We start from the raw sequence: 17,377 nt of genomic DNA on the forward strand, positions 1-17,377 counted from the left end.
TTCCCTTATTAATTCTTGTCTATACTATCTATATTTTCCTCTAAATACAGATACATTCACGTATGCACATTATACCTATACACTCTTATACCTCTTTACCCACATACATATCAATCGTGATCATTTTTACTATCATTACACATCTTCATCCCTCTGTCTATTTTGTAATTGTTCTGCAAATTTTCGTGCTTCTTCTGGATCCGAGAATAGTCTGTTTTGTTGTCCTGGAATAAATATTTTCAATACCGCTGGATGCTTTAGTATAAATTTATACCCTTTCTTCCATAAAATCGCCTTTGCTGTATTGAACTCCTTTCTCTTCTTTAGGAGTTCAAAACTTATATCTGGATAAATGAAGATTTTTTGCCCTTTATACTCCAGTGGCTTGTTGCCCTCTCTTACTTTTTCCATTGTCTTCTCCAGTACCTTTTCTCTTGTAGTATATCTTAGGAATTTTACTAAAATAGATCTTGGTTTTTGTTGTGGTTGTGGTTTAAAGGCCAATGCTCTATGTGCTCTTTCTATTTCCATTTCTTGCTGTAGTTCTGGACATCCTAGGATCCTAGGGATCCAATCTTTTATAAACTCTCTCATATTCTTGCCTTCTTCATCTTCCTTAAGGCCCACTATCTTTATGTTATTTCTTCTGTTATAATTTTCAATTATATCTATTTTCTGAGCTAACAGTTCTTGTGTCTCTATAGCTTTTTTATTAGATTCCTCTAATTTCTTTTTTAAGTCCTCTACCTCCATTTCTGCTGCTACTGCCCGCTCTTCCATCTTGTCCATTTTCTTTCCCATTTCTGTTAAGGTCATATCTATTTTATTCATTTTCTCTTCTGTGTTGTTTATTCTTCTTCTTAAATCATTAAATTCCTGTGTTTGCCATTCTTTAAATGACTCCATGTATCCTTTAATAAGAGAAAGTAAATCCTTTATCTTGCCTTTCCCTTCTTCTTCTATTTCACTGTACTCTTCCTCTTCCTCTTCTTCTTCCTCTGGGTTGGCCATCTGTTGTTTCTTTGTTGCCCTTTTCTTCTCTTCTTTCTTGTTTCCATTGTCTTCTGTGTTCTCTTCTTGCTGCAGGTGTTCTGCAGCTGTCGTTGCCGGCTGTGGAGATCGACTCCCCAGCTGGTTCCCCCTCCCGTCGGTGTGTTTTTTTTCATGCGCATCATTTTTGTAGTCCAATTTCTACCGACCTGAGGGAGCGGGTTTCTCTCTCCACCGCGGGCCTCTTCGAACAGGTAAGGCCTTCACCTTCTTCCTCCGTTGTCTTCTCTTCCTCTCTTCTTACCGTTGATTTCGATTTTTCTTTTTTTGTCGCCATCTTCTTTCCACCTTTATACTCACTTTTCTTTAACTTTTATTTCTGTGCCTTTGTGTTTTCCTTTTTTCCGACTTTTCTGGAGAGGGCTGGAGTTCACCGTCCGGCCACTACTCCATCACGTGACTCCTCCCAATAATATCTTTATATAAAAACTCAAATCAACGTTTATAGGCCCCCCCCAAAAAAAAACTACCAAAAGGTAGTAATCCCCTAAACAAAAATTGGGTTTGGGTCACCCACCAGTGGCTGATGACTAGTAAAGAACTTAGTGCAGGTCTCTCCCTCCCCAGCCAAACAGTCAGTAACATCAAAATTTCATAATAACAAAAGAAAAATTAGCAAAAGAAAGTTGTTCTTTTCATCGAGCAGATTCCAATCTCTAAGATCCCATTTTGGAAGGAGGTAGACTCTTTCCATTCCCGTTTTTCCCATTTCTTCCATTTTCAGAGCTACCAAATTTTTCTTTAGGAGATAATGGAGGACTATGTCTTTGTCCTCTTATATCTGGCAATGAATCAGCAAAAATCATTGCTTCACGATCAGTTTCAAAAAACTGAAATTGATAGTCTCCGTAAAACACCTTCAACACTGCAGGGTAACGAAAAGTAGACTAATAACCTTTAAGCCACAAAACTTCTTTAACTGGATTGAATCGATGTCGACGTTGAATGGCATCTTGACTCAGATCAGGATTAAAAAAAACCTCTTTTTCTGAATCAATAATGGGGTTTGTCGTTGTCTTGCATTTTGTACTGCAAGTCGAAGTATTGCTTCTCTCTCCAAACAATTCAGACATCGAGTTATTACCGGTCTCGGTGGTTGACCAGCTGAGGGTATTCTTCTTAAAGCTCTATGGGCTCTTTCCAGTTCCAATCCCCCAGAGAAAAATTCTTGCCCTAATATTTGCGGAATCCAGTCTTCAAAAAAACGAAGAGGATCTTGTCCTTCTTTACCTTCTGGCAAACCAACAATTTTCACATTATTCCTTCTGATTTGATTTTCCAAATAATCTATTTTTCTTTCTACCTCCCTCTCACATTCTCCTAATTCTATGACTCATTTTTCCAACGTCAACACTTTTTCTGTGTTAGAAGTCACTTGTTTACAGTCCAAAAAAGCAGTCTGAAGTTTTTTAAATTTTTCATATGATGAATCCATATGTGTCTAAACCATATTTAATTCTGAACTTATACCAGCATTCATTTGAACCATTTCATTCATTTGAGATGTCAACAAATCCATTCCAGGTTTTCTAACAGCTTGAATAATTGCATTCAATTGCATACACTGTGAATCAGTAAAACTCAGCTCTGCTCTCTCTGACATAGTGGCAGAACAAGGTAACTGCAGCTCTTGCTGCAACTCAACAGAAGGCATTTTAAAAGTTTTACTGCGGATCTGGACTCCCAGCGACAGCACCCTGACCTCCTCAGGGGGTCGCCGCTGGTCTCCCCCTGTATCTCATTGTTTTGTCATCAATTCGCGAAGAAAAATGATTTCTTCAGATTGAAATGGAGTCGTCTTCTTGCGTGCTCCCTCCATTGAAATCGAAAGGCTTTCCAAATCGGGATCCACTTCTTGGCAACACGCACCTTCTTCCAAAGAACGGATAATTCCAGCGCCATCCTTCATTTGGTGAGCAATAGGTTTTTTTTCAGTCCCCACGGGCGATCTTTGGGGTTTAGACAATGAAGAGATTGAACCTGCGGCTGTATCAAGTCGTCTAGGCCCCAAATCTTCAGCACTTTGAAAATGTAGCTTCTTTTGAACTTGAGGTTTAGTCTTTTTACCATTAGTGGCCATAATAATTTCTTAATACTTTAAAATTTAAAAAGTTTAAACTTGAAAACAAAGGGTTAAAAAACAGATATTTAAAAGTCTGGCCAGAGAGGTCGAGATTGCACGTCTAGACTCTAGGCCATCTTGCCATGCCCCCAGGAATCCATTTCTCAAAAAACTTTACCGGATCTGAACCTTCCATATCTTCTGGAAGACCTACTATTTTTACATTATTTCTTTGACCCTGATTCTCTAATAAATCAATCTTCTTCAGTAATTTCTTCTTCTAAATCCCCCAAACCACAAAAGAATCCTCCATTTTTTCTCTGTTATGATCCACTTGGTTCTTGCATTCAAAAAAAGCTTCTTCAATTTAAAAACAAAATTCCTGTACTGTTTTTATACATCTACTAACATCACTTTTAACTGCAGTCATATCTTTCTTCACAAAACTAATCTCTTCATACATATTATTCATTATGTGCTGAAACTTTTTTTATATGCCGTTTGGTCGTGTTAAAGTGCAACTATTTTGGGAAGAATTAGGTTGATCTTGGAAAAATTATTCAAAATTATCGATTTTTTTTTTTTTCTAATTTTTATTTTAAATTTTTTGCTGGGCTATATGGTCTCTTTGAAGGGATTGGGGTTGGATAAATTTCAGATTGCATCTGTTCGTTTAGTGTTATCTAGCATGAAAATGTGTAGCTAGTACTTGGAAAGATAACGTGGAGATTAATATAGCACGTTGGCATAATGAATTGAGAGTTTATATTACTATGGAAAAAATTAGATGTAACTTGCATGATAATTATTCCTTTTTTGTAAAAATTTGGTCTTCTTATTTGGAATATATGAATTTGGAATTACTTTGAAATATTGTATATATTTTGTTCTGTTTTTATATTTGGCTCCCCTTAAGGGAGCTGGCTGAAGAGGTGGGAGGGTGGGGAGGGGTTCTTGTTTTTTTTAATATAGAAAAAAAATCAATTTTTATATGTTATTTCATTGTATGCTGTTCAAAAAGCTTTTAAATAAAGTTTTTAAAAAAAGGTCCTGAAAATAGTAAAGTAAGGTAAATTGAAAAAAGATGATGGGTTTAAAAATGTGGAAAAATTCCTTTTATGTTGGAAAATTGGTCATGTAACTTTGCAGACAACAAATTTGACAGCAGTGGTAGTCATTATTTTACTGGAAAAAGTGATTGCACTGGATGAGGTTTGAGCATGCTGGGATGAGAATATCTTAGTTGTGAACAGAGATTAGATAGCTGGTTTTGTTTATTTGGAATTGTAAATACTAAAGGGCTACTTGAGAGAGAGATGTGTTCTGTTTCTTAGATATTTCAGGAGTGAAGATAATATTTTTGTGTGGTGGAAATGGCAAAGTTCTTTTACAATGAACAGTTTTATACATATATATAAAATCACTTTTATCTCTCATTCCACAGAGAATGAACTCAAGATTGACAAATGAACTTTTAAACTTCATTTAGCTTTAAGGGAATAATTGCACTTTTTTTTAGATTCAGCATTTGTTGGATTGGAATTATCCGTTAATGTGACATTAAACCTTTTAAAGTTTCTATGTAGCAGATTTAAAAAGTTGTAATCTTGCCACAGAAATTAATAGCAATGCTGTTTTTTTCATCAGGCCACTTTACGAAAAATATTGAGAAGTTAACAAAAATGATAGTCCTGGTGGAAGAGTGTCAAGTCTTCAATAGTAACTTGCAGGCACAAAAGCTGCACTGTCCAGGTTGTTTTTTATGACGCAAATGTATTTTTCAAAAAGATTAAATGTTAGGCATATGTCCATATTAATTTGCCTTTGAAAAGTAAAAAAACAATGGGAAACTTCTACCCATGAAATGATGCTGGTTAGTCTGTGATCTTGCACAGTTCAGGAGATTATTCAACAGTCCAAAATCAAAATTGTAAAACTGTTCAGTTGCAAAGCTTAAAATAGATCATAAAACATTTGGAATTGAGTTGCAAAGTGAGACTGAAATTAGTGAGATAACATGTGTGAATATTTGTATTTAATCCACCTTTTTTTTCTTTTCAGGAGGTTATACAGCTCCCACTGGACTTTGTAAGACAACTGGCATTGAAAATCCAGCCAGAAAGGCCAGGTACAATGGAAATTGGAAACGTTGTGTTGAAAATTCAAGAATTGAACAGATATTACTTTTTGGGTTTTTAAAAAAAAAAACAAACTAACTTTTGCTTTTACTTTGGGATTCAAGTCTCCAGTTTCTTCAAAAGCCTGGAACTTCAGTAATATATCTTTGTCTCCTATGGATACTGAATGACCAGCTTAGTTCTTCCAGCATTTTGGTGTGCTTTCACTGCAATCCCAGTGTCTGCAGACTTTTGTGTTTCACTCTCTTCAAAAGCTTACAAGGGTTAGTTACACAAGAGCTGCCACAGCTGTTGCTTGCCACTGTTTCCCAGGGATCCAAGTCGGCTCAGTTGTCCATGACATTAAGATGATGGAGCACTGTAGTGTCCAGAGAACATGGATGGACTCGCTTGTAGACTCAGTCAGTCCTGTTGGATACTAGACCAGAGACTTGTTGTCAGTATTAGATCAGAGTCCAGATCCAGGTTGATAAATCCAGCTTTTGAAGCATATGGGTTTGGGTCTGGCAATTCAGGTCAAGTGGATACAAATTATTTGCTCTATAGCTCTAGAGCAGGGGTGTCAAACTGAAATTCACGGAGGGCCAAAATTAAAAACTTGGACTAAGTCGAGGGCCGAACTAAATATTTATTGAAAATTTTCAACAACATCTGCATGTTTTCTCTTCTTTCAATGTTTAATAATAGTTTTGGATAAACTCTTTCCAGAAGCATTAACAAATGAGAAATAAAATATTCAATAAATAATATTTCTCTGTAGAGGATTTGTCAAATGTTGCTAGTGTGCTGTCGAATAGTAAAATCTGAGGGCTATTGAGAATGTGGGAGAATAACATGATTCCTGAAACAATCAAATGGGTGACTGATTGTGGGCATGAACTCTAGCAGGATTATTTGCCATGCCCTTTTTCTATTGGTACAGATATCCTTTGATTTACACACTTTTCAAGTTTTATGCCTAATGAGCTTGTATCCAGGTGCAGGACCATTTTTAACCAGGAATATATTTATCACTGTGACATGAAACTATTGGAAGATCGTTTTAACCTGAGATTAAAGTTCATAAGCCTTACTCAGGCCTGTGTGCGGGAGGGCGGGGTTTGCGGGCGATCGGGTTGGACAACGACAGTGCGGGGGCATCGGCTCTCGCTGCAGGGCGGCATCTCGGCGGATCAGCGGCCCCGTCACCGTGAGTCGCGGGCCAGAGTTTGACATGTGTGCCCTATGCCATCGGAACTCTGTAATTAGTAAGGGATTGCTTAAGGTGGGATGTGAGTGGGAAGGAAAGGGTGAGAATCACTGCTCTAGACCCAATTGTTACTGAAATATTTTGCTTGAGAAAAATTGTCATTGGCCCATTTCCTTTAGCGTTCTGAAACCGTGCACATGACGAGTCAATGAGGGATGATTAAAGCAGTGGTCTTCAAACTTTTTCTTCCCACCCACATACCACCTTAAGCAATTCCTTACTAATCACAGAGCACCAATGGCACAGGGATGCGAGTTGAAAGAAAAAGGTTGAGAACTGTTGTATTGTGGTAACTCCACATCTGATTAGGTTAATTGTTAGGCAAGTGGTCAGAGAAGGACCCCCCCCACCCCAAGAAAGGCTTAAATCACAGGAATAAAATAAGCTTCCGTCTCACTGCTCCCAATCTTACACACAGTCCTGATGTGGAATGTGGGGTCGCAGCTCCACGTTCACCCGAGTTCAGGTGCTGTCTGTGTGGAGTTTGTACGCTCTCCCCTTGTCTTGGACCAACAGGTCGGTCGCCTGACGAAGGCACCCGAACCCCCCGTTGAAACGCCGGCATCCGGGGCAGTGGAGGAATTGGCTGAGAAGAGCGCGTTGCTCCCACCCCCCTCCCATGGTTGGAGAGGGATTAAACTGCGATCTCACGGCGCCGGGCTCGTCTCCAACAAAAGGAGCGGGAGGCAGGGTCCACCACGCATGGAGCGAGGGGGAAGGCATCGCCAACGAGATGTTCGGTTCGGCGTCGCCGCTGAAGCACAGACCCAGCGAGGATGGTCCCCAACTCCAGCCGCGTCTGTGTGTCCGGGAGCCGGGCGGGCTGAGTGCGGCGCTCCGATCCCCGGGATTCGGGACTCTGAGATCCCTCCACACCTCCGGTATCTTCATTTTCACCTTCAGTGTGCATGCGCTATACTGGCGCGGCGGCCAGCGGGCCAACTCTAATATATATTTAATATGATCTTGCGGGCCAAATATAATTATATCGCGGGCCAGAGTTTGACATGTGTGCTCTAGAGCACTGTGCATATAGGACTGTCTCCTGATCTTGGTTTAAATGTTACCATTTATTCCTGGAGATGATCAACTAATGAATACAGTTGATTCTTTGGCTGTAAATGTAGTTTCAAAGATCTGGAATGGGTGCTGTGGACTGAGATTGAATTATCAATCCCACATCCTCACTCGTATAACTTGCAGTGGTAGGAGCACAAGTAAACTGGAGGAATTTAAATATAAAATTAATTATATGAAGTGCAGTGGTTGTATCAATCTGACTGAAAATATCTGTGGTTGGTTATGTATGGTGAAAACAAAACCATACATAACCTGCACTTCTCTGGAAAAAGATGTTGCACTGCTGAGAATGCTAAGCATTTTCTTTTTTTCCCAATTAATTTCAGTAGGGTTACACAGAAAAAACATTCTAAAAGGCTGTATTTTTATTCTGAGCCTGTGTCCTCTGGTCCTAGATTTTTCCACCACTAGAATGAAGTTTGAAGAATATTTAAAAAAATTAATGAGGGCCAGAAAGAAATTACATTGGTTAGGTTCAGTTTAGTTTCTTGAATGGTTGGCTAAACAGTTTAGTTTCATTCAGGTGTCGTGTAAATGTAGTTGAGATGCTTGATTTTCTAGATTGGGCTTTATTCTACCACCTGCTTTGATCTGGTGCTGTTATTCTTTATTTCTGACCTACTTTTCTCTTCCTGCCAAATGGCTTAAAAATAAAAATGTTATCAATAAAAATGAAATTCTGGCACAAGCACCCACAAATATTTTTTGAAAACTAATGTCGGTAAGATTTAGAGGAAAGATTCAACAAAGAATTTCCAAGATGTTTGCCTCCACATGATGTTCCTTGAAATTTATAAAAACAACAAGTGGCAACCAGATGGTATGAACTTAAAAAATGTGAAAGATGGGAAGCATAATATCAAGATGAAGACTGAATACTAGCAGAATATCTTGTGGTTTTGGAGCATAAGATGTAGGAGCAAAATTGGACAATTCGGCCCATTGAGTATGCTGTGCCTTTTGAATCATGGCTGATTTATTTTTTTGCTCTTAACATCATTCTCCTGGTTTATCCCTGACACCTCTGCTAATCCAAAGAATTAACCTCCACAGCTGTCTATGGCAATGAATTCCATAGGTTTACCACTCTTGGGCTGAAGAAATTTCTTTATTTTAAAAGGCTGTATTTTCATTCTGAGGCAAATGTCCTCTGGTCCTAGTTTTTCCCACCACTGGAATAATCTTTTCCATGTCCATTCTATTCAGCCCTTTCAATATCTGGTAGATTTCAATGAGACTCCCCTCTTTTAAACTCTGGCAAGTACAGGCCCAGAAACATCAAATGCTCCTATGTTAAGCCTATAATCCCTGGGATCATTTTTGTAAGCCTCCTCTGCACTCTTCCACACTTAATCGTGCATCATTACTTGGATATAGGGCCTAAAACTGCTCATATTACTCTAAATGTGGTCTGACTGATGCCTTGTGAAGTCTCGGCATGACATCCTTGCTTTGATATTTTGTCCTCTCAAAATGAATGCTAACATTGTATTTGCCTTCATTATCACTGATTCAGTCCACAAGTTGATTTTTTTGGGGAATCCTGCACCAGAACTCCCAAGTACTTCTGCTTTCTGAATTCTCTCCCTATTTTGAAAATAGTCTTTGTTATTATTCTTTCTATCAAAATGCATAACCATTCACTTCCCAATGCTGTATTATATCTGCCACTTTCCCTATTTGTCTAATTTAAGACCCTCTGCAGAACTCGACATGACCTACCCTCCACCTCTCTTTGTATCATCTGCAAATGTGGCCACAAAGCTATCAATTCCATTGTCCAAATCATTAATATTTAAAGTGAAAAGTAATGGAGCGAACACTGACCCCTACAGAACACCACTGGTAACTATAGCCGGAAAAGGGCCCCTTTATTCTCACTCCTTGGCTTCTAACAATCTTCTATCCATGTTAATTCTTTTCCTATTCTATCATGGGTTCCAGTCTTGTTCAGCATCTTCATGTGCAGCACCTTGTCCAAGGCCATCTGAAAATTTAAGTGAATATTAATCCTTTGTCTATCTTGCCTGTTACTTCCTGAAAGAATTCTACCAGATTAGTCCGGCAAGATCTCCCCTGAAGGAAGCTTTGCTGACTTTGCCTATTCATCCATGTGCTTTCAAGTAACCCAAAACCTCATCCTTAATAATGAACTCCAGAATTTTAACCATCACGGAAGTCAGGACAATGGGCCTATAATTTCCTGTCTTTTGCCTATTTCTCTTCTTAATGAATGGAGTGACCTTTTGCAATTTTCCAAGCCTCTGTAACCATTTCTGAACAGTGATTCTTAAAATCACTGCTAATTCATCTGCAATCTCTCAGCCACTTTTATCAGAACCCTGGGCCATATACCCATCTGGTCCAGTTGACCTCTCCATTTCAGACCCCTCACCCTCCTCAGCACTTTCTTGGTAATAGTAATGACATTAACTTGCCCACTAACTCTTGAATTTTTGGCATGTTGCAGATATCTTCCATAGAGAAGAATGGTGCAAAATACCTTTTCAGTTCATCTATCATTTCTTTGTTCCCTGTTACCATTCCTCTAGTGTCATTTTCTAGTGGTCCGATGTCCACTCTTGTCTTTTAGCAAATCTGAAAAAAGACTTTTGGTATCCTCTTTTATTTTATTGGTAGTTTTCCTCATATCATCTTTTCTTCCCTTACTACTATTTTTAGTTGCCTTCTGTTGGTTTTTTAAAAGCTACCCAATCCTCTGGCTTCCTGCTAATTTTTTGTAATGCTCTATACTTTTGTTTTTGTGCTGTATTTGATTTCCCCTGTCATCCACGGTTGCCTCATCCTTCTTTTAGAATGCTGCTGCTTCTTTGGGATGTAACAATTCCCCTGTCTTCCAAATGACTTACAGAAATTCATGCTGTTGCTGCTTTACTGTTATTGTCCCTGCTAGGGTCCCCTTCCAATCAACTTTGGCCAGCTCCTCTTTCATGTAGTTACCTTTACTCAACTGATACTGGCACATCTGATTTTTAGGTTTGCCCTCTCAAACTGCAGAGTAAATTCCATCATACTTGTGATCACTCTCCTGAGGGTTTCTTAACCTTAAGCTTCCTTTATCTTTGCAAAGCACCAAATCCACAATTGCCTTTTTCCTACTTACTCTAAATCCACCTCATTGGCATGCTACAAATTTATTTTCTTGGGATCAAGTGCCAACCTGATTTATTCAATCAACCTGCATCTTGAAGTCCCCCTATAACCTTGTTGAAAGTGCTACAAAGACGAGAAGGTTTTTTCAAACTTCCATGTGATATTCTGCATTTAATTTACCCACACAAAGTCTGAGTCTGACCAATTTGTCAGCTTGGACCAATAAATAAGATTTGTTGTTGTCAAAATTTCATGGTTAACTGAATTTTAAATATTTGGAGGTGAAGTCTGTGCAGTGATGTTGAGTATCATGCCATATGTTAAACTTGTTAAGTAAAATGAAGCAACAGCACGATGGGTAGACTTGCTTTTTCTTTAAATTAAAGACTGGATGGAGAAATGGTATTTGAGGTTCTGTTGTGTGTTGATTTGAAATGTAGAAGTGCAATAAACACAATGGACTCCAGGGAAATATGGACAAGCTGGAAGAATAGTTGGACATGGGTAAATTTAATTTGGTGAATATGAGGTGCATGTGAGTTGGAGAAAGGAGAAGTGATGAAGAAACTGAGAGGAACTTGTCCTATCAGGCAGCATACATGGGTAGAAATGTTCCATCGCACAATGGGACTGACTTGAAGCATTGACTCTGTTTCTGCCAGTGGATGCTGCCTGAACTGCCGAGATTCATCAGCATATCAATGTTTGCACAAGATTCCATCATCTGCAGTTTTGTTTCTCTTATCTGACAAGAGATGAAGTCTCTTTAAGTACAAGTAGTATTTTTTTTCAGTTACCAAGAGATGCATATGCACAAACTTAGAGATAGCTACAAATAGCTTATTTATCACAAATCCTGCATGTGGGATCATGAGCATAAAAAAAATTGGATCAATATTTTTTTGAATTTTGAAAAATGAGGAGCAAACGTATTGAAACATGAAAAGTCCTGATTGGGTATGACAAGGTACATGATTTTCCAACCAGAAGAAAACTTGACCTGAAATTGAAAACTAAAGTGCATGAGAATTTTTATTGGTGGTGAAACTCCTGAATTCTCTAATTGCTAACGGATATGGAGGCCAGATAATGGGGAGTATTTAAATAGCAATTTGATTTTTAAAAGACTTGGAAATTGAAGGCTATTTAATCTGAATTTGAATCTATAGAAGAGGTCAGGTCTGGGGTAGATCACATTGAATAGCATTGGAAACCTGAGAACCTGTATGGCCTGCTCGTATCTGGGAAAGATTCACTTGATGTTTTGTGGAGGAGTTGTGATTGTAGAGGATTATGGAAGAAATGCATTAAAGTGGGATGAATGTAGATAGTAGTAATGGTCAGCATAAATACAGTGGACTGAAGGGCCTGTTTCTCTGCTGTACATCACCATTATTACCTTGTGTCCTGTTTACTTGTATCCATCACTGTTCCAGCATTGTTTAATAAAAAAAAATCAAAGTTTTATCTGTTAAGATTATATCATAAACACAAAATATATTTATGGACTTTTATCAACATTCATAAACTAATTTTGAATTTGATGGCTTTTGTCTTGTTGCAGAATAAAATTGTAGTTTAATTTTGTCATTGGAAATGCCTCTTAATTTTACTTTGCAGAATCTCGTTGCAATAAAGTAATGGATGCCTTCAGTGGATATACATTATGCCTTCCAGATCTCACTAAATTCCAAACTTCCCATCAAATGGAAAAACGACCGCCCCTCTGTATAGAAATTAAGGTAATTTTGAGGATGAACACAAGAATTTTCAGTGGGATATTAACCATATATGTTAAAAGTTCAAGGATCTGTGGTACTTTTCTCCCTTCCTGTTAAGAAATTACATTTTTGCATACCTTGTGTCTCAGTTTCCTTTTTTTTTTGTTTGACTTCCATTTTAAAATATAAATATGGTATATTCAAGCAAAATGTGCCTTGTCATTTATATCCAAGTTGTTCTTGGGATATTGCGTGAATTATCAGTTTGAACTACTTTAAGTGAAGTTTGGGCAATAGATACCTAAAGTTCAGTGATGTTCTTTCAGTAGCCCTACACCTAATCATGGCAGTCTCTTCAATCTGAGGCGCCTGCAAGCTCACACCAAGACACAAGAGAAACTTGTCCGTGAACTACTCTTTGCAGATGATGCCGCTTTAGTTGCCCATTCAGAGCCAGCTCTTCAGCGCTTGACGTCCTGCTTTGCGGAAACTGCCAAAATGTTTGGCCTGGAAGTCAGCCTGAAGAAAACTGAGGTCCTCCATCAGCCAGCTCCCCACCATGACTACCAGCCCCCCCACATCTCCATCGGGCACACAAAACTCAAAACGGTCAACCAGTTTACCTATCTCGGCTGCACCATTTCATCAGATGCAAGGATCGACAATGAGATAGACAACAGACTCGCCAAGGCAAATAGCGACTTTGGAAGACTACACAAAAGAGTCTGGAAAAACAACCAACTGAAAAACCTCACAAAGATAAGCGTATACAGAGCCGTTGTCATACCCACACTCCTGTTCGGCTCCGAATCATGGGTCCTCTACCGGCACCACCTACGGCTCCTAGAACGCTTCCACCAGCGTTGTCTCCGCTCCATCCTCAACATCCATTGGAGCGCTCACACCCCTAACGTCGAGGTACTCGAGATGGCAGAGGTCGACAGCATCGAGTCCACGCTGCTGAAGATCCAGCTGCGCTGGATGGGTCACGTCTCCAGAATGGAGGACCATCGCCTTCCCAAGATCGTATTATATGGCGAGCTCTCCACTGGCCACCGTGACAGAGGTGCACCAAAGAAAAGGTACAAGGACTGCCTAAAGAAATCTCTTAGTGCCTGCCACATTGACCACCGCCAGTGGGCTGATAACGCCTCAAACCGTGCATCTTGGCGCCTCACAGTTTGGCGGGCAGCAGCCTCCTTTGAAGAAGACCGCAGAGCCCACCTCACTGACAAAAGGCAAAGGAGGAAAAACCCAACACCCAACCCCAACCAACCAATTTTCCCTTGCAACCGCTGCAATCGTGTCTGCCTGTCCCGCATCGGACTGGTCAGCCACAAACGAGCCTGCAGCTGACGTGGACTTTTTACCCCCTCCATAAATCTTCGTCCGCGAAGCCAAGCCAAAGAAGACACCTAATCATCAAATATTTACTAGATATACAGGTATGTGCCGCTTAACGTCCATGATATGTTCTGTGAAGCTGGGCTTTACACGATGTGGATGTTGTGCGAACACCATATTACTGCATATACTTAGCAAAACTATATGAGATACTGAACTTGCGATTAAATTAAACTAACTTTTTTCAATTTTTAAACTTTTATGTAGATACTTAGTCCATATCGCATACAATTTAGAGGATTAGAATCATCCACATCTCTGTTCTCAACCTCCTCATAGTGATCCACTGGAAGAGTTTCAGGTCAAATCACCTCCATTGATGAATTGTCACTCTGTAAGGCCTGAAGAACCTGGCTGAGGCTCCTCTTGGGGAGGTGTTGGCTTCTTCAGGAAAATGTCCAGTGTTGTTTGCCTAGTTTGCTTTTTCTTTTCTTCATGCATTTCTTTATATGCAGAAAACTCTGCATGAGCATTCCTCTCTATCAGGGAAAAGCATTCAGTGTTTGGGTCCATCTCTTCACCAAGCTGTTAAGGTCTGCAAAGAGATTGGCTAACCCCTGAACAGTGAACCTCTTCTGTAAGTGTTCTTCTGCAGTTTCCTTTTTCCCCTTGCCTCTTCTTCAGTTCCAACTACATCCCAATCTTGCATTTTTCTGATTGGAATTTCTGACTGAACTCATTACAACCCTATCAGACCGCTGACTTGTACGTGTTCAGACATTAAGTGGTGCACACCTGTACATTGCCTTCACTCAAAACCCACGTGGAGTACTTTGACCACCTGGACTGAAGTAATTTAATAGCACCTTGCGATGCTTTAAAAGTGCAGGCTTTGCTAGTGACGTGGCTTACGAAATTGCAAGAATAAATAATTTTGTTTGACATTTGTTATAACTATTGAAGATGTAATGAAATACCATCTGAATTGTCATGTGTGCATATATATCTGACAACTCCAGTATATGATTTTCTACTTTTTTTGGTTAGTTTCTTTTATGATGGACTTTGTGTACTCTTGCAGCCTTCAGTAGCTCTATTTCAAATGTATCCAATTTTTAAAATTAGATAGTAATGACCTGTATTTGTACTGGTATATAGTCTGCATTTCCTTTTCAGCCTAAATGTGGATTTATCCCTTTCTCAAGTCACATTGCCAAGGAGATTAAACGGAGTGTCTGCCGTTATTGCATGCACCAGCATTTAAAGGTACCTGTAATTTTCTTATCTATTATATTTCTAAGAAGTATAACTTGATCCATTCCCTCAACTATGGAATTATTTTTGTATCAGTAATGCTATGTTCAAGAAAATATTTGTAAGTCTGCTCAGGTTTTGAAAATTATTGTATGGAGTACATTTATCGTGGTTTAAGCTGCATATTTGTAATTCTCTTCATTCTGATAGCTTCTTCCTTTAACTCCAAAAGTCACTATCTGTACCTAACCTTGCTTCATGCAAACTAAGTTAAAGTTCTCCCTAGTCTAAGCAAAATTAAAAAAAAAAGAAAATTATTCAATCAGTGATGATATGAATCCTTCTTGAACTAATTAAAAAGGGTTAAATGGAACAGAATTTGTTCATTGTGTCCAAAAAGGATTCATGACATAGTATGTGAACAGAAATAGAAAAATAGAAAAATCAAGCAGGGCTCATGAGAATTGTAATGTAGCAGAGAAGGAGCTTTTAAGGGGGACTTGGTACAGTGAAACCTCGTTAAAATACTATTCGTTAATCCGTGGAATCGCTTATAGTGCGGGTGTCTGTGGACCCCAAACTTTGCAAATGTTGATTAAAATTCAGAATACCCAATATTAAAAGAATGTGCTTGCTTTCTTTCATTGAAATTGTTAGTTATAAGCCGCTTTCAGATGGAATTGCCAGGAGAATGCGGCTCCGGAGTGGCTGTGGGTGTCTGCAAAGGGATGTTCAGGTGGCAGCGCTGAAGGCAGTGTTCTGCCACCTGAAAGGTCCGCAGTGGGGAGAAATGCCGCGGAGCATACGCCAGCTCCTGAGTCGTGGCAGGGTCAACCTCCTGACAGCCCCCTCCCCGCTGCTCGGACAGCCCCAGCCCTGTAGTTCTGCGCCGGCTGCTCCAACCCTGACGTCCCACGACGGAGGGGGGCTGACGGCAACGGGGAGGGGGGCTATTTGGGTTTGATTATCCGTGGGCACTCTGACATGTATGCATCTGTTCCGCAACTCTGCTGAAATCTTGGACCGCAACTATTACGTTCTAATGAGGTTTTACTGTATTTTTAGAAGGTGACACAAGAAGGCCTTGGCAAATAGGATTAAGGAAATCCTCAAGGTGTTATACACATATGTGAAGAAAAGGAGGATGACTGGTGTGACAGAATATATAGATGTATATAGATATGTTTTTGGGAGATAAATTGGGAAAGATCACATACAAACACTTTAAAACCGATCTTATTTAAAATACTGGAGCTCTGCACCATGGTAGACATATCGGCTCCAGAGCTTTTGCAAGAGCTTTTGAAGAGTGCTCAAGAAACTTCACTAATGGATTATTGTTTACAAAAGGCAATAGATGAAAGAGCATGTTGGAGCCGCTGCTGTCAGGAAGAGAACTTGCTGTTCTGAGAAGGTCATGTGGTTTTGCAAGGTGAGAGAGTCAAACAGGCTTTTTCTCTGAGAGAGACACACACAGATATCATTTGTACAGTGTTACAGCCAGCAGACAGTAGCTGGGACTGGAACAGGACAAGCTGGCAAGCTTATGAAAAGTCCCCTACTTGGAAGATGGCCTGGTCAAAGCCCTTGTGATTCATGCAAGAGGAGAAGGCTGGCTGTCAAATGTTTCACTTGGAATAAGAAGCAAAAGGGAACTCTGTGGTGACCTGAAAGAAAGAGGTTATCATCTGGAGAACCCTAAAGGGGCAAGTTTCATCAGCAAGACTCTGAAGTGGCTGATTAAAAAGGAACAATAAATCTATCTCTGAAAACCGACAAGAACCTTCCTGAGCAGTAACTGTTTACCTTTCAAGCACTATAGCCTGGTGAAATGTTAAATTCTATGCACAGTACTAGAATTGCCTGCAACCAGTGAACTTGGAGGAATGAGAAATGAAATTGGACTGTGAACCATGTGCGCTTAGAATTAGAGGGGGGGGGTGTTAAGTTAGGTTAGTTAATGGTGATAAGTTAAAGTTTGATCCTGTTTTCATGTTTAAAGATAATTAAAAGCAACTTTTGTTTAAGTAACCATTTGTCTTGGTGAATCTTTATTGATGCTGGGTTTTGGGGTCCTCTGGGCTCGTAACACTGGAGTGAGGTTAGGACAGCTCTGGGATAAAGGGGGTAACATGTCTGGAGGTGGCAGAGCAATATTCACCAGGGAGAAGGATCTTGATGAATGTGAGGTCAGCTTAGAGTAGGCTAATGTGCTGGAACATGTGGAGGTTAAGAAAGATGTGGCTTTGGAGCTTCTGAAAGGCATTAGGATGCTAAATCCCAGGGGCCAGATTGGATATATTATACCTTACTTTGGGAAGAGATTGCATCCATTCCAGTGATGAGAATGGTACCAGAGGATTGA

General features: G+C 39.6%; 1 protein-coding gene across 1 annotated transcript in view; it reads left to right on the top strand.

Annotated features, from left to right (window-relative positions):
- The window catches only part of ippk (inositol 1,3,4,5,6-pentakisphosphate 2-kinase), a 78,928-nt gene that overhangs the window by 28,934 nt on the left and 32,617 nt on the right, over window positions 1-17,377 (top strand). Inside the window, exons 4-6 of the mRNA XM_069937243.1 lie at window positions 5,174-5,240; window positions 12,314-12,435; window positions 14,935-15,024. Of these exons, the coding sequence (XP_069793344.1) occupies window positions 5,174-5,240; window positions 12,314-12,435; window positions 14,935-15,024 (279 nt within the window). The remainder of the gene's footprint in view (window positions 1-5,173; window positions 5,241-12,313; window positions 12,436-14,934; window positions 15,025-17,377) is intronic.

Source organism: Narcine bancroftii, chromosome 5 (assembly GCF_036971445.1).
Source record: "Narcine bancroftii isolate sNarBan1 chromosome 5, sNarBan1.hap1, whole genome shotgun sequence".
Lineage (NCBI taxonomy): Eukaryota > Metazoa > Chordata > Chondrichthyes > Torpediniformes > Narcinidae > Narcine > Narcine bancroftii.